Source organism: Hypomesus nipponensis, chromosome 1 (assembly GCF_054491055.1).
Source record: "Hypomesus nipponensis isolate SF chromosome 1, ASM5449105v1, whole genome shotgun sequence".
In the NCBI taxonomy this organism is placed as follows: Eukaryota; Metazoa; Chordata; class Actinopteri; order Osmeriformes; family Osmeridae; genus Hypomesus; species Hypomesus nipponensis.
In genome coordinates this window covers 6,965,876-6,990,108 of record NC_140361.1, presented here as the reverse complement: position 1 = coordinate 6,990,108, position 24,233 = coordinate 6,965,876, and the positions used below count along the sequence as shown (strand labels likewise).

General features: G+C 42.4%; 3 protein-coding genes across 4 annotated transcripts; 1 reads left to right on the top strand and 2 right to left on the bottom strand.

Annotated features, from left to right (window-relative positions):
* Window positions 1–154: 154 nt before the first annotated feature.
* Window positions 155–2,069, bottom strand: tstd1 (thiosulfate sulfurtransferase like domain containing 1). Its single transcript, XM_084669133.1, has 4 exons — window positions 1,987–2,069; window positions 1,115–1,234; window positions 521–683; window positions 155–378 (listed from the first exon to the last, which is right to left on the bottom strand). The coding sequence occupies exons 1-4, from the start codon at window positions 1,997–1,999 to the stop codon at window positions 324–326; spliced, it is 351 nt and encodes a 116-aa protein (XP_084525259.1). The 5' UTR covers window positions 2,000–2,069; the 3' UTR covers window positions 155–323.
* Window positions 2,070–2,282: 213 nt separating this feature from the next.
* Window positions 2,283–4,419, bottom strand: LOC146302225 (LRRN4 C-terminal-like protein). The gene is made up of 2 exons (XM_084669122.1): window positions 4,222–4,419; window positions 2,283–3,367 (listed from the first exon to the last, which is right to left on the bottom strand). The coding sequence occupies exon 2, from the start codon at window positions 3,365–3,367 to the stop codon at window positions 2,579–2,581; it is 789 nt and encodes a 262-aa protein (XP_084525248.1). The 5' UTR covers window positions 4,222–4,419; the 3' UTR covers window positions 2,283–2,578.
* A 3,656-nt stretch (window positions 4,420–8,075) lies between these two features.
* slc16a2 (solute carrier family 16 member 2) lies at window positions 8,076–24,157 on the top strand. 2 transcript variants are annotated; one of them, XM_084669085.1, is made up of 8 exons: window positions 8,076–8,345; window positions 8,585–9,106; window positions 14,845–14,989; window positions 15,196–15,682; window positions 16,903–17,046; window positions 17,338–17,566; window positions 18,929–19,183; window positions 19,309–24,157. In XM_084669085.1, exons 2-7 carry the CDS (start codon window positions 8,689–8,691, stop codon window positions 19,165–19,167), a joined length of 1,662 nt encoding a protein of 553 aa, XP_084525211.1. In that variant the 5' UTR covers window positions 8,076–8,345; window positions 8,585–8,688; the 3' UTR covers window positions 19,168–19,183; window positions 19,309–24,157. The 2 variants fall into 2 exon arrangements, with proteins under 2 accessions (XP_084525211.1, XP_084525201.1); XM_084669075.1 differs by having other exon boundaries at window positions 8,076–8,472.
* Window positions 24,158–24,233: the final 76 nt, after the last annotated feature.

Here is a 24,233-nt window from a genome sequence, read left to right as displayed (position 1 = left end):
ATGGCCGCGTTTCCCAGATTCTTAACGCGGCCAATATCATTAACCCTAATAAAAACCAATAAGTTATCTTAGTTATAGCATAATATTGAAATGTATAGGCCTACCTACATTTATCAAGTGTTTTAGGTCTCATAGTCACAAAGAACACACTGCATAGCATTCAATGATTTAATTTAAAAACAAAATATTAGACATGACAAATATAAATCCAAATAGGCTATAAATACACATTTATTGTACGTTTGTGTTTGTCCGTTAGTGAGGCTTGTGCGTCAATATGCCCAAATTTCCCTGAAGGTAATTTTCCACGAATCTTTATCTTTTCATTTTCCTTCTTTATCAGACCACTCCTTGTATCCCCCAGCATAGTTACAAGCCCTGAAATTAAAGAGAGAGTTTTAAGGGGTGATAGTGGTCAAACAGTAAATAGCTACAATCTTAAATAGAAGGATAATATAGCAGAATAGAAATCTTCAATGTGTTAAAACATAAGGGCTTTTAATAGTAAGTTAGCTCATACTTCTGGAATCCCATGCTTTGCGCCTTCTGCGTTGCCATGGCCCCTCGACGCCCCATCTGACAGTGGAAGACAAACTGGGGGGCATCCAGAGGGGGTTTGGACACCCCGTACTTGGCCTTGAACTCTGCAGGGTCAAGTGACAGTGCACTTTCCACCGAATCAACTACAAATGGACAAACAGAAACACCTTCATATCATCTCCGCAGTGTCTAATCTGCGTAAATGATCACAGTGCTTTAACCAGTGATTTCACTGACATTTTATATCAATGCCTTATCATGATACTAAATCTTTAAAACTTATCTGTGGATGTGCAGTATGAGAATTTAGCGTGCCATATTGTTGCACCTGGACTACTGTAGCATAGTGAAAAGCAAGTGCCAGCAGTGGTTGTGTACAGACTCATTAATATACAAATGTGGATCATAAGAGTATTTGGTTTTGTAGACCCTATCAAACTGGAGTAATATCCTTTGGTCCAAATGCATGTCATCTTCTGTGACCAAGGAGTGTCAGGTTATACAGGTTATACAGGTTATACATTAGGCCTACTGGTACAGGTAGGGACAGTTTAAGCTTTGACTATAGGCTCACCTGGAATGTGAATGGATCCTGGAATGTGGCCTTTATCCACTTCCTCTTTGGTGCGGACATCCACCAGCAGTAGACTCTCGCTCTTACCCAGGAGAGCCTTCAGTTCGGCATATGAGATATCTGTTTGACAGGAGTAGAAGTCAGATAGGGACCCGCCCATAGCCTATCGCTGTACCGGTAGGCCTATGTAATAGGATACTCGTGAAACCTGTAAAAATTATATATAATAATAATAATCCTAAAAATCCAGACACTGACAGTTTAGTCGCATCAGTAATAAAAGAGCTGGGATAGTGAAAGTTGCTTATTTATAACGTAAATTGAGGGATGCATAAAACATACAGGTGTGCACATTAGTAGTCATGGCTGCCATATTAATAGGTACGTTCGACTTCATGCAGCGCCGGCGTCGCCTGCAGCCGCCTGCAGCCCGACTGACTTGAAGCAGCCAATGGCATTCTCAGCTTCAAGTCATCCGGCTGTAGCCCGCTGTCGGCACCGCTGGTGCTGCATGAAGTCGAACACACCTTTTAATCCCTCTGCGCTGTCATTATTCCCCAGGTAAAATCAGGTGTAATTTCCGCAACAAAGACCATTTTCATTTAATACTGCTGAGTCACGATGAGTTATCATACTGCTGCTTTCAAGTTGTGCTAAGTGATGATAGATTAATAGGTTGTGTATCGTTACAGCAAAGATAAATTGAGAAAACTTTCCCTTTTAAATGTTTTTATTATAATATATTATGTCACGTTGTAGGCTATAGAGTTTAAAAACTCAAAACTCAACAGCTAGCTAACAACAACTCGATAAATGGTAACACTAACTAATTTTCAATTAAATGAATTACATTTTGATTAAAGCTTGCTTACCTGAGTTGGCCATTTTTGGTGTGGGGTGAAGTAGTGCAACAGTCACAGTAAATAATTTTGTCTGTCTGTTTGTTTGGGGGTAACTATTGGTTGAGAAGAGAAGAGAAGGAGGGTGTTTAGATGACGCCGAAGCTGTGGCAAATCACATCTCTTTTCCGTCTTAAACATGAATTTCAAAGTAAAAGCTGGAACGCTTTAAAGGCGTTTGATAGTTAAAGTAAACGTTTTCTGGGACTTATTAGTCTACGTTGCATGTATGTTTGAATTCTTTCCAGAAAAAAAAACAAATTAGCAGACAAATTTTACTTTTTTTAATTAAAAACAGAACGCATCAGTCAGTTTTTCTATTTTACACATAAGCTCTGTACCCTGTTATCCTACACAAGTTAATTTGCCAGCAAACAACCTGCAGTGTTCTTGTAGGCATTTGTTATCTCAATGCTCTGACACAAAGTCAAAAGTTCATAATGGAATTATTAATACCATATTTGGAGGTCCTGTCTAGTCTCAGTCACCCTCTCCATATAGAGACTTGTCAGAGGCCTGTCTGTGAGAGCCGGAGTGCTCCGGGTGTGGGTGGTGCAATGCTGGATTAGAAAGTTCCCTCAGTGCTATAGGAGGGGTTTCCCAGACCCTCAGTGGAGTTCCTCCCTGCTTTCCTACAAGACTGCCGCCTCCAGCAAATCACAGCAGACAGGGAGAGGAGCAGCAGCAGACCCAGCCCTCCACCAATGACCCCAGCCCTCAGGGCCAGATTTGTGGCTTCTGGGGGATCATAGGTCTGGCAGGAGTGTTCCACTGGCGTACTGGTCCCTGCTTCATTCTCAGCCACCACACAAACTCTCGCCCCCACCTGCAATTCTCCTATCAGTCCACTGCGCAATTTTTCACCAAAATTCAGGGGCTGCCCCTCATGCCCCTCCACCACCACCTGGTACTTGGACACCACCGACTCAGGGGCGCACCACCACACCTCTACTCCCTTTGCCTCGCCATCTGCAGGCACCAATTTTTTAAGGAGTGGGGGGTGGGGTATCTTATCAGGCCCACTGAGTCCAGGGCAGAGGCAGCCATCTTGGGCTGAGAGCTGGTTGCAGGGCACTTGCTGGGCCATGCAGGGGTCGTAGTCACATAGGTTGAGCTCAGGGCCTTCATTGACCGTAGGGGAGATTTTAGAAGGGGAGGGAGAGTGGTCATCACCCTCACCATAGTCGTTATAGTCATCACCGCCTACATCTGTTACGTAGAGGATGCGGTGGGGCGTGACCGAAGAATGGGTAGGAATGGCGAGTGCAAGGAGCGATGAAGAGAGGAAGTATAAAAGGTCAGGGGTCAGGAGGAGGAGCACCATGGCCAAGTTCCAGCACGGTGACTTCATCATCTGTGGGGGCAGAAGAATAAATATAGAAATACATGTCAGTCTTGCCAAATAATCGGTGTCATCGGTGTTCTACAACTGGGACTAAGATAGCATACAACATAAGTGTCATATATAGATCACATGATACAATGACAGATATACAGGCTTGCTAAAGGAGGTGAAGAATGAAGATTACATTACATTTACATTACATTTAGTCATTTAGCAGACACTCTTATCCAGAGGCAAGTAGGGTGAAGTGCCTTGCCCAAGGACACAACGTCAATTACTCGAACCAGCAACCTTCTGATTACTAGCCTGATTTCTTAACCGCACTGCCACCTGACTCCTAACTCCTAAGATTGACTTGAGAATGCATGATCCATACATTATTCAGTTAATTAATTAATCTATTGATAGAAATTGTTAACTAGACACGTGAAGAATACTGAATTGGGCAGAAAAATGTACTTTGCCTTGGACCAGGCTTAATTTTTGATGTGTAGTCTAGGTAAAGAGCCACAGTGTTAATTTGGACAGAGGTATTCAGTGGCTAACTGGGAGCAGATGAAGAGCAGTGACCCTGTCAGAGCTCTTGTCCAAGCTGGCTTGTTGCCAGGGTAATCTGTGGGAACCCAAGACAAACCCAGGAAAAAGTCTTCCTTTTAAGATTGTCTCACATTCCTTAATCCTCGGGAACATATATTTCATTTAGACCAGTCTCCATCAGAGTTATTTCCATCGTAGAATTGGAAATTATGTGTAATTTACTTATAAAGGAACCATCCACCTAATCTACTTGTAGTGTCAGACTGATTACCTTAGCAACCAAATATCTTAGATAACAAAACAGTTCATGCAGTGCTGCGGCCTACCTGAATTTAAAAGTATTTGTTCTGTCACTTTTCTTCTTTCTTTGGTCTCCTTTCTCTCTTAAGTACTTGTTCTTTCTCCAAACCGTCCTTCTGAGTTCCCACCAAACATTCACCTCCTTTTTAACACCCCCCGATTTACTCTCGTCCTGTTTCCCTCCCTCTCTCTCTCTCTCTCTCTCTCTTTCTCTCTCTCTCTCTCTCTCTCTCTCTCTCTCTCTCTTTCTCTCACACACACACACTGCTTGCTCTTTTTTCTCCCTTCCTCTGTCTCTCTTTGTTTCTCTCCCTCTCTTATACACACACTCCCCCTTCCTCAGGGGTGGCCTTCTTTATCATTCTCTCAGGAGGAGGGGGCAGTCTAATGTCTGTCTGTGTTCCTCCCTGCATACCAATTTTCTCAGTAGCAAGAAACAAGCTAAAGCTTGCTTCTAACTTTGAGTAGGTAGCGTCAATGCCAGTGGAAGTTTATTGCACAAAACTGTGCTAAAGCCCTCTAGAGTGAATTTGTCCGATCATTTCAATCACCTGACTCACAGAATTACATTCCATTGTGTGTGTGTGAGACCCCCCTCCCACATACAAGCTGTGTGTGTGTGTGTGTGTGTGTGTGTGTGTGTGTGTGTGTGTGTGTGTGTGTGTGAGAGACCCTCCTCCCACATACAAGCTGTGTGTGTGTGTGTGTGTGTGTGTGTGTGTGTGGGAGTGAGAGCGCATATGTGTTTGTGTCCCCCCCTCTGTGAGCTTGTGTGTGTGTTAAGAGTGCTTGTTTATTATCCTTCCCCATTGCAGTCTTCGGGGGGAAAGGCAGCCAGCTCTGTCTCCGTTCCTTCCTTTTACGGGGGAAAGCTGGCGAGGTGGACAAGCTACTACATGAGATGAGTACCAGCATCCCAGAGAAAAAGATACCCAGGACGGAAATCATCTACTGCAGCTTTGGCCCTTTCCCCCTCATGGTACAAAACTACAGTAGTCAAAACATCAACACAACCACAGCACACAATGCACACTTTACACAAATTCTTATATGTGACAGTAAACATGACCACTGTGCTACAACATAGACTCGTAAATTATGAGTTATCCAAAACTGTATAACTGTATTTAGCCTCACATGTTTGTGGAGAGTTGTTAGAAGTGTTGTTGTCGACGTAACTTCTCTGACAGAGTTAGAGGAGAAAGAGACATGACAAAGTGATTGCCACACCTACCATACAGACGTGTCACATCACATACAATAATTCCACTACAACATGTACAATTGATCAGTCCTTTTTTCATTAAAAAAAATCCTGCTGTAGCAATTATTCAGTGCAAATCCTGAACATAAGGACACATATATTTTCATTTTACAACAGAGCTAAACTGCTTGAGCTTTCTTGGTTGTATTACACATCACAAGAGTTACTCAATCCTATGCCATGAAAGACAACCATTGAAGGCTGTTTTCCTTACCAGTAAATATGATTGTGTAGGGTCATAGATAGGTTGGTCATTGTTGGCTCAGTTTCTCTCAACATGTACTGAAGTGCCTCCACACAAGCACCATCAGATGACACAAAGCTAACCTGTGTCACCAGGAATTGTTTAGTCTAGAAATATTTGTTATCCCATTGTATAAAGAGGATTTTCAGATTGAGGGATCTTATCTGTAATTCAGAATGGTAGAGACGTCACAAGAGTTAGGTTAACAGTGCATATTATATTAATCAATATTCGAAATAGATCTTAACAGATATATCTATGGTAGAGAATTGTAAAGAATGCTTAAGAATGGTCCTGGTCTCTCCTATGGAGAAAATATCTTTATGCATCTGTTTCCACCAGATGAATAGGCTCTAGACTCTTGGTCGACTCAAGTAATGTCCTGAATAGAAATTCAGACTAAAACAAAACATAAGTTCTCAAGACCAATAGGAAATAGAACGTTAAAAAGTGAGTCATAGATACTGGCATCTTACAAACACCCCCACCACTGCAGGTAACAGCATGTCATACACAACCCACGTTTTTCAACAACATTTGTTTTGTCTCATGGAACACCCCAGGTGAGAGGGGAATTTGATTGTATGAGAACCACTGCAATACATGTGAAGTAAAATAAAATCCATCCACTAACTCACTCAGCAGACACTAAATCAAATATACTCAATCTTGCCCAGAGACTATATGTGTCAGACACAGACAGTGTGGTTGTAACTGACTTGTTGAAAGGTTGGTCCAGACATCCCTTATGTGTTTTACATAATAGTATAATAAGTCCATTCCCACTTATCTGTGGAATGGAAAAATCCCACGACAAACAGGAAATAATTGACCCTCTCTGAAACCTCTTTACCTTTGACCTAACAACACATTATGATAGATACAATGGAAAGTTTCATAAAGTTTCATTTGCAACAAATACAATGGCAAAATTTAGTTGGTCATTGAGCACTTTACAACAAGGGAACAATCATAAACATGGATTAATGCGTAAATTATGCATTTGTTGACGTTTATAGGTGTAAAATTACTCAATGTAAATTCATAAACATTTTCCAATTCATTGCACCTTTGGCTTTAATTGTCATCAATAACTTTTTGAGTACTGCCAACATATTACACCACTACTATTATAATGAATTGTTAAATGCATTAATGAACAATTTATATTTACAAGTTAGGATCAAGAACTATTTAATAGCCTACTACCCATTCACTTGTGATATATTGACTGGTCAGAATATAGCTCTTATATACCATTTTAATGCATTATGAAATCAGTTTAAACAATTGTAATGGCTATTTGGCTTGTGGGAAGCTATTTCGACTTGAAGTCTTCGACTTCATTTCCCTCCAAAAATGCAGTTCAGGTATCTCGCCCTACGCTCTGGGTTCAGACACATGATCTGGCATTGTGTCCTGTAAAACAAACCGAGGCTAAAACGTCAATCTTTTGCATACGGTATTTTCCCTCGAAATTGGGTGGACAAGTTGAAACGGGAAAGTCTATACCTTCTCTTGTCATTGCTCTCAAGAGACACGCTTCATTATGGTGCAGCAAAATGTAGTATAACAGTGCCACCAAGTGGTATATGTTTGAGATGTTTGTGTAGACAGGCCTATAAATATTATGTGTGGGTTTTAGAGAGGTTTAGAGGCCGTTTTTTTCACAAATTTTAGCTGATCTGTAGCCTATATGTATCGCATATTTGTTGTCGTGGTCTATTCTCCTTTCCACAATCGTAGGCTATATCTAGTTATTGCTATAAGCTACCTCCTTAAGCTTGTAGTCCTCTCATGTTTCCCTTTACCATGAGACAGTCAAGGGCATTGCATATCTTATGGTACTCAAATTCCCTACTGCCTCGTCCCCAGCTCATGTTATTTGCGATACATCCGCATCGAACCTACAGAACTTTACGTAAACTCAACGTCAGTCGTAGGTTTAAGCACCGCTCGTGTCCCACACGGTTATTACTACTCGATTTTACAAGCACGTCCGCTTAACTTCTTGCACAACGTCGAATACAGTCTCTCGTGTAAGCAACTGCATCGTTGTGTTATAGTTTATTAGTTGAAGAATTATCGCCAACCGGCAGCATGACTAGGCCCTCGAGATGCTTGGGATATACAGCAACATCGTCGCTATTGATACATTTGCGCCTCTGTGCAACAACGTAGCAATATTATGAAGAAAATCGGCAGTTATTATTCGAAATGTTTTCCACTCCAGCATCAGGGTATTGATTTGCAACTGTGTCTTCCAATGGAAATTGAGCAATTGGGGTAGAGGGTGCAGAAGGGGTGGGGCTATTCGAGTTTTCGTTTATCCCATGAAGGTATGGTAGATCCATCCCACAACGCGGCCATTGGTGGCGGAAGTCAGCGGAGGCGGGGGCAATCTGTTGAATGAAGGTTGTTGTGTGTTGACACGCCGTGGTTCAGACAGAACCCCCACAGATTTAATGTAACCATCTTTCGACAGCGTCTATAAACATTTAACAAATGAAAGAGGCGGAGCCTACAGGGATCTGTTTACTTATTGAAGGATGTGATGTGGACCGCGGCTGGACGGCAACGCAGTGCATGGACAAGATTGAAACGAGGTTGAGCCATATTTTACACAGAGCAGGGCGGCAATGGTAAAATGTTTTGGGAGTCGTGCATTGTGTTGAAAAATACTGGACTAGCCTATAGAGAGGACATATCTATATGAGGGGACTCGATAACTGTGTTAGACCCAGACGACTGTCTGTTCATTGCAAAAGGGTAAACAATTTTACATCTGTACTTTGAGGTCTTGAAGTTGATGCTGTGACTTTTGCTACGATTCCATTACTACCTACCGGTTTTAAAAGCATTGACATCTTCCACTTTTCAGCCTTGATCAAGACACCCGTCGGTGCTGTAGGTTTCATGCCGGTGTCTGGTGCATGAGGGTTGCGCACGGAGACCAACAATAACCCCTTTACTGGCCAAGAGACGATGGGGGTCAACGGGATAGACAATCAGACCGACACAGCAAGCGACGAGACTCAAACCGAACAGATTGCAGATTCAGGAATGGAGGAAAAAGGTATCTCCCAAGATCAAGCGAATCCGCAAGCACCGAATGGTCAAGGGGACACCGAGTGTAAAATCGCACACGATGACAGTACCATCCAGCTCATTGAAGCGGGACTAAAGCCTGCCCTTTCACCGAGTTCCGAGGCACAGTCCCCGCCAGTCCCAATAGCCAGACACGGTGCGGGGTTCGAGCCACCGGAGGGCGGATTTGGATGGTTAGTCGTATTCGCCGCTACATGGTGTAATGGATCGATCTTCGGAATCCAGAACTCCTTCGGTATTCTCCACATGATGTTGGCGAGAGACCATGCCGACCAGACGTCGCAGTTCAGAGTAGGTGAGTGACCTCTGGGGAACCTGATGAAGTTAAAAATTGGTGGATGGTAGAGGAGGAATCGAAACTCACATTGCATTGCATTAATTCAGGTATATCAGGTTATGCCATTACCTAATATTTATCTTTAAAGTCCTTAAAATGTTCATTGTCATAAAATAATTTGATTTGACTTTATTATCATTATAATTTGCTCAATTGAAGAACACATTTCAACTTCCTTTTCATAATTGAATAGATAAATGTATGACCACTTCAAAACGTTAACTTGTAGCCATAAAGCCTACTGCCAACTATAACTGATCGTTGATCACCTGGAGACCTTGGAGACCTTCTCCACAGACATTACACCTATCCAGATAAACTGTACCTGTAACCTCATTCAGCTTTTTAACTTGAAGGCACAGCCTTCCTGCCTTTTACATGGTATGTATGACATGCTGTGATCTTGTGTCGTCAGTTTCAGTTCAAGTGTACCCAGTTTTATTATGTCCTCAATCTTCAGACAATCTGTTGTGGATTATAACAGACTGGCTTTTAATACCAGACTTTAGCTCTCACGCATCCCTTGCTTGTCTGCATCATCTGTCAGTCATCTGTTGCATGGCCTTTTATATATTTGGACATGGAAGAGAATGGCAGATTAGGGGGTGGTGTGTGTGTGTGTGGGAGGGTGGCCTGCTGTAGATTAGGATTTAAGGAGGGAAAGCTGATCTTTGGCTATTTAAACCTGGAGCCAGGGCTGAACCAGATTTAAGGAGGCATAGTTTGCCTGCGAAATTTGAGGAGAAAGTAGTAGAAAAAGCCAGTTTAGTGAAAGATCTAGTTGCAGGTATGAGGGATTTAACATGCCTACTCTCTGTGTCTACTTTTCTTTAGATACAGTACCAGTCAAAAGTTTGGACACTTTTTGGGGACACAATGGGAAAATGTGTCCAAACCTTTGACTGGTACTGTATCTTTTTGGGCCATTAGGGTAATCCATTAGTCTAGGTAGTATGCATTCTAACATGAGAGCAACCAGGATGCCCAACATTGTGACATCTGATGTCACCTGATGGGTCTTCATAGCTTTTAGTCCTAAATATTTCTTATATACCCCCCCCCCCTTTCTTTAGTTATCATATTATCTTTTGCATTAAAGTTAGAAGGTCTAACCTCTTATACTACATGAAAGTTTCAGGACATCTGAAAAATATTTTCTGCCTTTTCCAGTAATCTCATTGTAAACCTTTTCCATTCACATTCAGGGGCATAATAACTGGAGTGACACAAATTATTAAATGTTGTCATTTTTGGTATGCAATGTCCCTGTAATGTTTTGAGTCCAGGTTGACGTTTTTTAATCTTGAAAAATTCTTCCACTGTTCTCATATCACAAGGGATTAGATTAAAGACCCAACATCTAATTGGAACTCCAGGGAACCATGCGTTGCAGAAGAGTACTATAGTACCAAGTTCTTGGTACTGAAGACCAGCCAGCCCACACTGGTTGTAGTCACTCTTGATGCACATTCATCGTTTCCTGAGACCAAGACCCAGTGACTGTCCATACTGTCCAGGTCACGTTTTAGTCATGTACTCTATGTATAGAATGTGTCCTGTGATACAGGCTGACAAATGTAAGTCATCAACTTGATCATAAAATCTAATGGGGCATTTGTCAAATAAGAAAAGGTGGATCCAAGTTTGTCCCCCACATGGCAAGTGGAGGAGCAAAGGATAGGAGTCTGGCCGAGAAAAAATGAAAACACGATGAAAGAGAGAGATTCTATGACAGGAAGGTAGATTTTTTTGTCAAGGTGCATATGGCTCGACAGGCAAGGCTGCAACCTTTCGATAACCTACCGCTAATGGAAGGTGTTTTATGTGTGGTATGTGCAGAATCGATGCGGCAGCCACCAAAGCCTTCAATGCTACAGCACATCTGCTGATGGAGTGACAAATAAGAGCAAAAACCCATTCTGCCACTGTGAGAGAGTACAAATGGCCCAAGCATAGCAGGATCGAAAGTTAAAATAGCCTGAGTGAATACTGTTTACCAATCTAATCATTGTGTTCTTAATAGTTACCAAAACATATTACCAAATTACCAAACATATTGTAAGATGTCAACTACAAGAGGTGGGTTTATCGATGGTGCCTACATTTGATATTCTTCTCCTCTTGTAATGGCAAAAAGTACATAGAATGTATTTATTGGATTATATTTTGCATTCAAATACTGCCAAAGTAACAATGTTGAGAGTAACAAGCTTTAGCTCAAGGTGCTTTAATAAACACTTCAAGAATCAGGTCTCTGTTTGAGCACAATTGAAAAATATTACCCATGGGGAAAAAAATAGATTAGGTTTCACCTGAAGTTGTAGTCGTGAATTTATAGCTATTATGGGAAATGGTACTGTCATGATACTTACAGTATGGAAAACAAATTATATAATTACATGGTGAGTGTTATTCAGTCTTTTCTTGTGTCAGTTACACATCCTTACTGGAAGCTCAAGGAATAAAATGGCATGTTTGGCATTCCATGGGGCATATGGCCAATCGGATCAGGGGCCATTGTCCACAAACCCTCTTTCTACTCCTTTCTTTCTTTCTCTCTTATTTTTCTCTTTCTTTCTCTCTGTCTCTCTGTCTCTCTCTCTCTCTCCGTCTCTCTCTCTCTCTCTCTCTCTCTCTCTCTCTCTCTCTCTCTCTCTCTCTCTCTCTCTCTCTCTCTCTCTCTCTCTCTCTCTCTCTCTCTCTCCCCTGCAACTCACAGGGGTGGGGGGGACGACACAAGGGATAAGTGGAGAATCAAAGAAAGGCTTGGCATGTTGCTTTGGCATTCTTTTCCCCCAGGCAACAGACTTCCGATCATCTTTACAACACTTTTGCAAATAAATCTGATTTTTCAACTTTTGGCCTTGCCCCCCACCCTTGGTGAGGAAGGAGAGATGAAGCAAAAAACAATCACACATAAAGGGATGGGTTGCTGTCCCTTTAAATAGCGCACAGATTTTCCCTGGCATAGGCGGCTCTAGCCATCCAGTCTGTGGGCTCTGGGGGAAGGGGGGATGAGGGTTTGCCAGCCAGACAGTCAGCCGGCTTGTCGTTATACATCTGTCATCCACAATGCATCTTGCCTCCCCCCTCTTTTCTCCCCTCAGTCCCTCCATTGCTCTCTCTATTGTTTCTAAGCAGGTCAGACCTAATTCCCTGCTAATGAGTGCAGTGCTCTCCAGTTGCTCAAGGGTGCTTGGACAGAGGGGTGGGTTGAAAGAGGAAATGCATGGAAGGAGGGTAGGGGGTGGAAAATGTAATGGCTTAAAAGTTTTGAAGTCTGAGAAGTTAGTCAAGAGTTCAGGCCTCTCTACAATATGTGATCTGTCATTGATTTAGCTGCGAGCCTGTTCTCGACCCTTCCCAACTGTCGCTACATCAGTCCTCCCTACATCCCAATCAATACACTGTCCACTCTACTGGCAGGCTATAAAACAAAGATGGTAGAATTCAGCGAAAGGGGAGCACTCTGCTGCCAAAGTATGTAATCAAACACAACAGGGTAAGGCTCTCTTCTCCTGAACCTACACAGAAGAATGGAGACAAGCATAAATACACATTTCAAGCCCTCTGTTCATATAAACACACACCACATGCACTCACATACAACACAAACAATGTTAGCCTAGAAGCAGTTCAGCTTTCTTCAAAAAGGTCCCATAGTTCTTACGGAACAACTTACACGGAACAGAGTTTCTGTTTGTGCGGATCCTGGCTTTGGGCAGTTCCCTGTTTTGATAAATGGATCTATGCATCACTGGGAATACCATGAAAGACCTTCAGGCTCCTAACAATAAGCAAACATTTTAGGGAGTGAACATGCTGCAGACCTATGTGGGTGTGTAGGCAGATGTCTTGCAGTCAGACCCTATAAATCCACAGACAAATCCAATGCAAGTAACTAATTGTAACCATATGACCGAGTGTTTAATATTTTTTGGAAAGGGAATGTTACATGGAGATTAAAATATTAGTGACTTTGACAGGAGCAGTGTTGATTGAGGTATTTTCAGAAAATCCTGTCTTTGCAGTTGTGTCTGTTTAAGTGGCCGTTATTGTATTGAAAGTTATTTCCAGGCAGCAGCTGCTTGGCTAAAAGTGGAAACTTAAGTTTATTAAAAGTTGAAGTGTCAAGGGATACACAACACGTTACAGTTCACTAGTCCCTACAGCAACACAGTAACCAACTTTTTGAATGAGTCGTACAAAATACACATTAGAAAATTCCTTCTTTCTTTAAGCAGAAAACATTCAAAAACTTTCCAACAGAACTCTGCTGGACTGTAACTTTTCAGCTGCCATGGAACGTAAGAAGCAGATATATAACCTTGGCGTGTACATTTGAACCCCACGCCACTAAGCCAAGCTCCATCTCAAAGTCACACAAAAACATCTACTGTTCAGTACACGTCGTTAACACCCATTTACTGCGTGTTTGCTTGCTGCTTTGGTTGTTGAGGTAGATGGAGGAGAAACTGTTAAAAGGCTGCCAAGAGCTACACAAGGATGACTGCTGAGTACTCCCACCAACGCACAAACACACACACACATACTCACACAGTTTCTCTCAAACACACGCACACAGTTTCTCTCAAACACACACATATACACACACACACACACACATTAACACGCTGCCAATTTTGTAACCAGTGAGCCTGTTAATCGACCCGGTCTGTTCTGTGGACATCTGGAGCAGACAGCAGATCACACATTAAAGTTACCTTTGCCCCTCGACCGCCATGACCAGGTGTGGGTTGTGGCTTCAGACTGTCCGTTTCTTGCTGCCCTCGCAGACGGATAGCGACATTATGCTTTATAAAAGTTGACTTTGTTTAACACCTGTATTTATCATTGACATACTCACAAAATACTGTTAGAAGAGCATGCACCTAAGAGAGAGAGTGTAGTGTGTGCATAAAAGAAGACAGACTGCCACAGTTTGTTTCTATGGGTGGTCGACTGCCAGATTACAAACTATGTAGAGTGTCCCTGTACAAGTCCCCCCCCCCCTTCTATCCCCCCAGTTATAGAGGTTAAAAGCAGATTCAGCCATTTCATTTTGGTCCTTGCTGAACATTGAATACAAGGTTCATATGTTAATTTACAGACAGCAGGTGAATGGAAATTCAGTCTGCATTTAAATGGGCCTGCCTCACTGTCTTTGAAAACATGTCTCTCTCAACATGCATAAGGAAAGACACTGGGAAGGAATCAATTTAAGACATTAACTGTGGAGTCAGAATGTCCTCAAAATGAGAGAGCAACAGCATGGTTTCATGTTAATTGGTGTCTTTTTCAAATTCTCTATGCTTTAAACATTTTCTAGTTTACATTCAAATCCATGAGGGAGAAATCTCAATGTTAAGTGGTGTCTGGGTTGCCCTATGGTTTCAGAAAGGTTGAACTGTATAGCACACTGTGGTGATATAAGGATTATGTTGTCGATTACAATGCCTTTGTCATGGCGACGGTACACTAATAATAATGGAGCACAAATCAATGGAACTGTACTGCTTCTATTTTGGTGGAAATGTTGATAAGCTGTCTATTGTTGTTATAAATAACATTGGTGGGTAACCTTGTAAACTAAACAATTTCACTGCTACTCTCTCCCTTCCCTCTTTCCTCTGCCCTTTACATACTCTCTCTCCTTCTCTTCCCACATCCCTCTCTCCTTCTTTTTCTCTCCCCAGCTTGGGTGGGGGCCCTAGCCATGGGCATGATCTTCTTCTGCTCTCCAGTGGTCAGCATGTTCACTGACCACTTTGGCTGCAGGAAGACTGCTATTGGTGGAGCCCTAGTGGCCTTCATAGGACTTCTCAGTAGCGCCTTTGCAACGTAAGAAACTCAATACTATACATACAGTAAGTTTGCTAACCATAGCACTGTGTGAACAAGTGGCAAAGATAGGTATTACTTGTTTACTTCTGCTCATCAGCCCATACAAAACAACCCATCCCTCTGCTTATGATCCCTTCTCCCTGTTTCCATCCCTTCCTTTATCTTCCCTCTTTACATGTTCTCTCTCTCCATACCTCCCCCAGCTCCCTCAGTCTGCGGTATTTCACCTACGGTATCCTGTTCGGCTGCGGTTCCTCCTTCGCCTTCCAGCCCTCCCTGGTCATTCTGGGGCACTACTTCCGCCGTCGACTGGGCCTTGCCAACGGGGTGGTGACAGCAGGCAGTAGCCTCTTCTCCATGGGCCTCCCAGTGCTTCTCAAGAAGGTGGTGGAGCCCCTGGGCCTTAAGCACACTTTCCAGATCCTCAGCATCTTCATGTTGGTCCAGGCCTTTCTGGCCTTCACCTTCAAGCCCCTTCTCCCTCACGGAGCTCCAGGCCCGGGACCCCCAGTTCCCACTGAGCCCTCTGCCCATCTGCCTGCCACCGCCGGGGGCAGCTGGTTGAGCCGAGGCCTGGTGCAGGTGCGGAAGTACTTTAACCTGCGAGTGTTCCACATTGTCACCTACAGGGTGTGGGCATTTGGGGTAGCGACTGCAGTGCTAGGGTACTTTGTACCCTACATCCACCTGGTAAGGACCTGGAATTCTTTGTAACATAATGCAATTGTTATTGTGTCTGCCTCTAAGTATGTTTTACAGTGATGAACTGTTGCTATTGAATGGTTTCAGGTTATCTAGTAACACCCTGTACAACCCAGTAGAGGGGTTGTCTTCAATGTGTATGTGAACCACAGGGGATATGGGAAAAGAAGAAAAGACAGGACCGGAGAGAGGGTGGTAACCTATGGTGTGGGAGACAATTAGCAAGGGGGCAGGGGGGGTAGAAGAACAGAGGTAGAAGAACATTAGTCTGGGGAGGCAGAAAGAAATAGTGAGGGAGACAGGGAGGGAAAAATGAAAGATAGAGGGTGTGACGTTGGGAAGTTTTCCCAACAGATGTCTGGTGTTTTGGGCCTCCCTCTGCCAGGGCCTGTTGTTTCAGGCTTGTGGGTCAGAAGTAAACAAGACCCCGGTCTTTGTTGTGGAGGAACGCGAGGCCAAGCAACTTCAGGAAACCTGTCCTTTAAGTCCTGCCTAAACATGCTAGTGCAGTATCCAATGGTCATTGATGTTCCTTTGCCATGTGGAGGCCTTCAAAGCAGCGCCACTATTTCACACGCGCTCCCCAGCTTCTGGTCAGGAAAGGCTTTAGAACACTCTGTTTTGGAGTGGAGTCGTTTAGATGGGAGGGGGTTGAAAAATGGGAAGTTTGTCACCTATATCTCGGCCCCTTCCTGTCCTGCTGTTCCAAAGTTTTGTGGAAAAGAGGGAGGATGGACACATTTGTTGTTGTGTGTGTGTGTATATATATATATATATATATATATATATATATATATATATATATATATATATATATATATATATATATATATATATATATATATATATATATATATATATATATATATATATATATATATATAAGGAAATATGTATTTGACTTTTGTTCCCACCCACTCTAACAGGGTCCCATTGAATTAAATATCCTGATATATGGGTGTTGAACATGGGAGTAACACTCATGAAAACAAATTATAAACCTGTTGAATGTGTGTTTTGTTACAATGTACAGTACTTGAGTGTCCAAAGCCCTCTGAAATGATCAAAGCAATTCAAAGTTTGAAGCCAGCACATCTTGGCAATATAAAGAGATCAAATAGGTAGTTATCCATTCTGTTGACTTGAAGTGGACTATAAAGTATACTTGTTCCAAATTTCCCATATGCGCTTTGTCCCACCCTCCCTAGATCAACTTTGTGAAGGAGCAGTTCAAGGAGACAGAGAAAGAGTGGGTCCTTCTCGTGTGCATCGGAGCCTCCTCAGGCGTGGGGCGCCTCGTCTTTGGGAAGGTTGGAGATCTCATCCCAGGGGTGAAGAAGATCTACATGCAGGTGAGAAACAAGAGAAGAGGTACACTTCAATCTCAACCTTACTACTAAACACCTCCTTCAAAGGTGGGGGCGGGGGTCAGATGGCTGAACGGTTAGGGAATCGGGCTATTAATCAGAAGGTTGCCGGTTTGCTTCCCAGCCCTGCAAAATGATGTTGTGTCCTTGGGCAAGGCACTTCACCTGACTTGCCTTGGGGAGAATGTCCCTGTACTTGCTGTAAGTCGCTCTAGATAAGAGCGTCTGCAAAATGACTAAATGTAAATCTAAAGGTGAACTCTTCTTCTACCCCAGGTGGCATCCTTTATGGTGCTGGGCCTCATGTCCATGATGATCCCCCAGTGCACAATGTTCGAGGGCTTGGTGGTGGTGTGTGTGTTCCTGGGCCTGTGTGACGGATGCTTCATCACCATCATGGCCCCCATCGCCTTCGAGCTGGTGGGCCCCATGCAGGCCTCGCAGGCCATTGGCTACCTGTTGGGCCTCATGGCACTACCCATGACCGCTGGACCTCCTATCGCTGGTGGGTAGCCTAACCTTTATGTATTTATTTATATTTAGGTATTAGATCAGATCAGATATATTGGCAAGTATGTGTGCTGATCCTGGAATATTTTACAGCGTGTCCATATAATAGTTAGTTTGGAGTCCCAGCGTGTCTGCATGATCTAGGATCAAATCCCAGTCTGTCTGCCTCTTGCCAACAGCAGTGCTATTTAACAAACACTTTGCAGCAATAAGCATTGTTTTATGGTATAATATGAATAATGTTGACAACTGCCAGAAGTGTGGGAGGAAATATTTATAAAGAGAGCCATGGGGAGAGATCTTTTGAGTTCAGTTCTAGCATTAGAGAGTGATATATTTAGTCAGGGATTGGGTAGTGAGTATGATAAACAGACTCATAGTTTAGTGATGGGTTGTTGACTGCAATCCAGGCATGGCTTACCCTCCTCTCACTTCTGAATCTTTTCTGTCTTCCTCTATCTCCCCCCCCGCCCCTGTTCTTTCAGTGCCCCTCCCCCCCCTCATCTATTTTGTGCCGTTTCTCAGTCTCTCTGAGAGGCATCCTGGCCATTGGTCAAAGCAGAGGGGAGTTAGACCAATGACATCCCAGCTGGACATAAATCTGGGGGAAATATCAGACAATGTTGCTCCATCTCACTCCTCTTCTTGCACACTCTACTGATTACTCATTTCCGCAGACTATTCCATTCCAGAAAGTACTTTGCCTCCCGTCCACCTCTTTAACCAGAGGCACATTCGTCACATGCCTGTAGTTCGATATGTGTGTAACCGACAAACAGAACATAAGTAGAAGCAAACATATATATATATATATATATATATATATATATATATATATATATATATATATATATATATATATATATATATATATATATATATATATATATATATATATATATATATATATATATATACAGTACTAGTCAAAAGTTTTGGAAAATGTGTCCAAACATTTGACTGGTACTGTATATATATATATATATAGGGCAGGGTGATTACACAACTGACAACAGCTGGGTGAACGAGAGACTGGAGATGCAGCCAAGAGAAACAGACCATGACTCATCCAGTATACAGCCTTTAGAAAATGAAGAGTTATACTCTACTGCCAGGCCGAGGAAGAAGTATTAGAAATTCTTTCAAATTGTTCCGCTGGACTGATGGCGCTTGGCTGGCCTATTGTAACAAAGTGGATCATTGTGATGCATCTTACATTCTTGTTTCTTTACTTTACTCTCCTCTTCTCCCTTCTCTTCCACCTTTCTTTTTTAAATTCCCACTCTCCTCTTCCCATTTCTCCTCCATGTCCGCCTCCATCGCTTTCTTTATTTTCCCACCTTTCTCCCCCCAAAAGGTCTCCTGCACGACTACTTTGGTAACTACCAGGTGGCGTTCTACCTGGCGGGGGTGCCCCCCATGGTGGGGGGTATGGTGCTGTTCTTTGTGCCACTGGTGCACCGCCGCGCTCAGCAACGCCAGCAGGGCGCGCCACAGGACCCCAGCGCCGACCACATGCTGCCTCCACCGATGGCGAAGAGCTGCCCCAATGGCGACATGTTGCCCGGCTACACTGATGTGGAGACACACATTTGAGTTACACAACATAAAGGTGACAGGCACCCGAAACACAGACACAAACACACATGTACAGTACACACACACACACACACCCAAATACACACTTTGACTGCCACACCTTGTTTTGTGACACAGTGATTTATTTCTCTCCGGTAGGGATTCTGTCCACCAGCACAGCTAAGATCACTTGGCCGTCCAACTCTATGGCGCCTGTAACACCCTTCTCTCCCCACCCTGACCGCTTACCCTGGTCTGCCTGCTGGAGGACCTTTCAACCACTGACCTCCACTAAGTAGCAGCACCACTTGACTGACTGAAAGTAAAACCACCTGCCAAATGACCTGACCTTCTCCTGCCTAAGTCTATTTGCCGATTGGCTTCTCCGTGTTCTGAGGACTTTGGTTTGGCAGTAGAGGAGGATCACGGGAATCTTTACCCCTTGAAAACTTTCAATAGATGAAGGAGAAGTACATCCATACTGGGTGAGAGGAGAGGGAAGAAGAGAAGAAAAAGCTGGAGAGAAGGATGCATCAACGTAGGAACACGAGCGGAACACAATCAAAAACAGTTTTTTCTCACTGTGGCTTCAAGCTTCTTTAATCGTCCCTGCGTCCAAATCTTGATTGTGTACACATTACTCATATGACATAGGGCCTCTTTGGGAAAAATACGTAATTTTTTAAATCTAGATTTCAGACAAATACAAGCATTTACCTTTGTGTCTATTATTTTTGAATAGTATAAATCATTTAATGTGCTTCTATTGGTTTTTAAAGACAGATAAAAAGGTGAGATTGCAGTATTCAGTGCATATAATGAAATAGGGAGACCTTAATACTCATGGTTGTCTAATGTTGTCACATTTCATCTCACCCTTTTATGTGCATCATGTGATTGAATTTTTTTACGTTTAAATAAGACAATGTTTAGTTTTAACCAACACTTTTAAACAGTTTTGGCAGTGATAACATTTGACTGTTACATCCCAATTTGCATAATGTTTTGTTGTTAGATAACATATCGTATGAAGTTTAACATTGTGGGTCTTCAAAGTCAATTTCTCTACTATGGGAGACAAAAAACAAAATCACCTCAACCTTTCTACTTCTGACCTGAGTCATATACTATTTACAAATACAATCAACTGCTTGGGGTATGCCAGATTTACTTAATAACATCTAAGGAATCCAATAGGACAGTCCCATATGTTAATAAACTGAGGTAAATCGAGCTCACTTCAAACTATTTGATCTGTATTTCACCCAGGGCTGCTACTCTACAGATAGTTAAATATGCAACATGTGCCATGGTGAAGAACTTGGCTGCACCTAACATGACAATAGTCTCAGCTGAGCCTTAAATTCCTTTTAAACAAAAAGAATAGTAACATTTTAGCTTTTTTGGGTGCAATCTTTTTATTTTATTTGTTGTACATTTTGGGATTTGGAATAGTTTGTTGTTCTAAATCTAACCTATATCCTCACATTTCTGTCTTCTTGAAAAACGTTGTGGAATTGAGTTGGGAAATCTCTTCTTTAGCTTTTGTTTAAATCAGATAGTAATGTTATGGAGCCATTTTTTTGTATGCTTGTCTGCATACGTATCTGTGTGTGTGTGTGTGTTGTTTTATTGACACACTTCTGGGGGGTATTCCAGAAAGCAGGTTATGTGACATACCCGGGTAAGTTAAGAGCCCAGCTGACACCCAGCATTGTAGCAACATTGCCAGTAGGTTGCTGCAATATTGTGAATCAGTTGGTGGGTTAACTTACCTGGTTATGTTGCATAACCTGCTTTCTGGAATACCCCCCTGGTTACCAGAAAAGTTTGTATCGATGTGTTGTGGACATATTCAGTCCAAGTTACAAACAAACCCTTTAAGCCCATCTGATGAGTGATTGATGTGTGAACTATTCTAGTCTACATTAGCTAGATCCCTCATCAAACCGACTTTCTACTGGCCGATCTGAACCTTGATTATTTGCTGCTGTTGTTTATCCCATAATCCTTGGGCTGGTTAAATTACAGGAATCACCTTAACCACACTGCCTCATAGTTGGCATTCTAGAGGAGAAATGGCAGTTGCTGTTGTAAAAAGGGTTCTGACCATTAACAGTAGGCTACATCCTGAGATTACACCTTCTGTGGGTGTTGGGCAAGAGATTAATGGCTTTGTGGACAATATAGGACAGAAATAAAGTGAGATTATTGAAGATTAATTGCATAAGGGAGGAAGGAAAGGCATAGGAACCAGGGAGAGAGGCCTTGGGCCTACCTCAATAATCAAGTTTAAATTATCTTGGCATTCTTTGATTTATTTGCTTCATATATATTTCCTTGTGAGCTCTGAAGGGCTGCAGTAACAGCTGAGCAGATGCTGAGTCACACGTATGTGTTTTCTGCCCAAACTGTCAACCTCCATATCCAATAGTACCTCGGTAGTGTCGCATTCCCAACAACAACAACATGTCATATTGTACGTGTACTGTTGGAGTAGCCCATGGGGGGGTGGGGGAGCTGGCTTTTAGGAGATTTATCTCTGTGTCTCACACTGTATTCCCCCCCTACACATGCCACCCTTCATCCAACCCTCTTCCTCTCCACATCTCTTTCACTGTTCCACTGTTCACTGTTTCACCACTCCCTGAGTTTGCCCTATCCTCTGTGTCCTCCACACCTCTCACCATTTCTGTCTTTGACCACCTACCCATGATCTGTCCTCGAGCCTCATTTGGACGGTCATAGGTTATGCAGATCATCTCTTTGCTGTTCAAATACTTCACCTCAAATACTTAGCTCCTCTTCCGATCTCTGGGCTGCTTAACTTTAATCTGAGCCTGAAAGCGGCCGTATCCGCCCTCGGCACCATTAGTGATACCTAAAGAAAAACAAGTGCTGTGTCCTTTAATGAATATATTATTTTTTACATATTTCATAACAGGATTGATAAAGATAGCGATTAAGCAGATGTAATGCTTTAAAAGTTAATAATTAAGAGACGTTCTCTGGGAGGCAGATGAGCTGTGTTTGAGGTTAGTAGGTTTGTTTAACTAGCCAAAGTCCTGTTCTCTATGCAGTGGTCCCAGTGACCCTTCACATACCCCATAAAGGGGCCAAACACTTAACCGTAAACACATTATTGTACGTCAGTTAATTTAGCAGATTTTACGTGATTAAGGATTCAATCCTATGATGGCGCCCGTTCAAAACAGTAACTCCTTGGGTGCCCTGTGTGCCATTACATGACAGCCTATTGCTGCCTGCACATTGAATTCAGTCTATACTGAAAATATACAAAGTTTATATTTAGGGGTTTAAGATCAAGATTGCAGTCATCTAGCATGGAAACCAAGTAGCAACTGAAGATGTTTTCAGTTTTGTTCTGTCTATTGTTGTGCTGTAAGTAAATGTATGTGTGAGGAGGTTAGATTGAGGGCCCGGTGAGAGATTATGCAAAAATGTCTACAATACGATACTTAATGTAAGTTCAAACCATGTCTACTTGCTGGGACAGAAAATGAATCAGTAATTTACAGTAGCAAAATGTTCATAGTGCTCTTGATTGAATCCTTATTTATAACGGGGGGGGGGGGGGGGTGTTGTCCCTCCAATTTAACTTATTCTACCCAAAAGTCTCATTGCAAGTCTCATCCATGGTTCCAGATGACTTGATAAATGATTCTGCAACATTTAGATTTTGTCTCAAGATTAGAGTCATCACCATGTTCTTTTAGTTTTTGGACATTCCCCTCTTTGTACCTCTTATCCACAATATAATTAAGATTTCTGCTGTCATTTCGCCATTCTCCTGGGTTCACCCACTGCAACTGTCAACCTCTCTTTCTCAGAACCTTAATATTTAATAGTATTTTTTTTTAAAAGAAAATCAATTAGTGAAATTCACAAGACTTTAAATGAAGAGCTATGCTGCTAGATATGTCATTTTGTGTTTTAGAAAGAAAATTGTAACAAAATAATAACATTGGACTTGTTTTTCACAATTAAACCTATTAGCCTATGTATGAAAATATGATCAAAACAACTCTGTCTGAAACGTGTTTTATACTTAATGAAGAGTGCTAATTTTACAGCTCTGAGTGAACACCATGTGCTTTAGCCTGGCTGTTACAGTCAGTGGAAATTAGACAGAGAATCCCTGTTTTGACATGATCATGTTAGTCACGTCATATACAGAACACTCTGTTTATCTTAGCCTCAAGAAACACACACACACACACACGTACCCACACACAGAACAGTAACAGAACAGTCTGTCTTTATGCCAGCCATGTGACTCTCATCGCCATAGGAACCATATGAAGGCGCATCAGAACAAGACTGCACTCTCTCTCCCTCTCCTCAATTGACCCACATCATTAGCCAATGGAACACCAGCGAGTGAGCATGCTCTCTACAATATTGTAGAAAGTCATTAAGTCATGTTATAATTTATAATGCTAGCCATTACACTACAATAGCCTACTGGTGCTCTCCCCTATCCATTTTTTGGGGAAATGCAGGTGGATGAAGAAGCCATGGGATGCATAGAGGGGTATGTGGGTGTGCAAAAGGATGGGCAAGAAACAAAAAGGGATGTATATGGAAAGATAAATCGATGGATGAAAGGTTAAATGGAGAATGCATGTGGTTTGAAGATCCGTTCATAGACCTCAGTGTAATAACATTGGCTCACCAGCAGAGTGTGCTATCTCCCAGTTAAACATAGTTGGACCCAATTCTTCATGTGTTGGTACGACTTAGGCGTGTTTCTAGGATTCAAATAAAGGGGGGCTTAGCCCCAAGTGGCATGTTTGCGCAAGTAGCTTGCGGCAAAAATATGTGGGGCCCATTTGGGGCCGCGGATATCCATTGGTTCAGACAGTTCATAGAGACGGTTCAATCAGAGAGTGTGATTTTGTTAGGCTTTAAACGGCTCTTCTATTGTTTCTAGATATAAGCGTTTTCATGATAATTTGGAATTTCTAATAAATCGAACTTGACCAGCCAGGTGTCTTCCTGTTATTCTCTTCCTGAGCTGATGAGGTGTTTTTACTTTTGAAATGCCAGATATAGTGTTACAT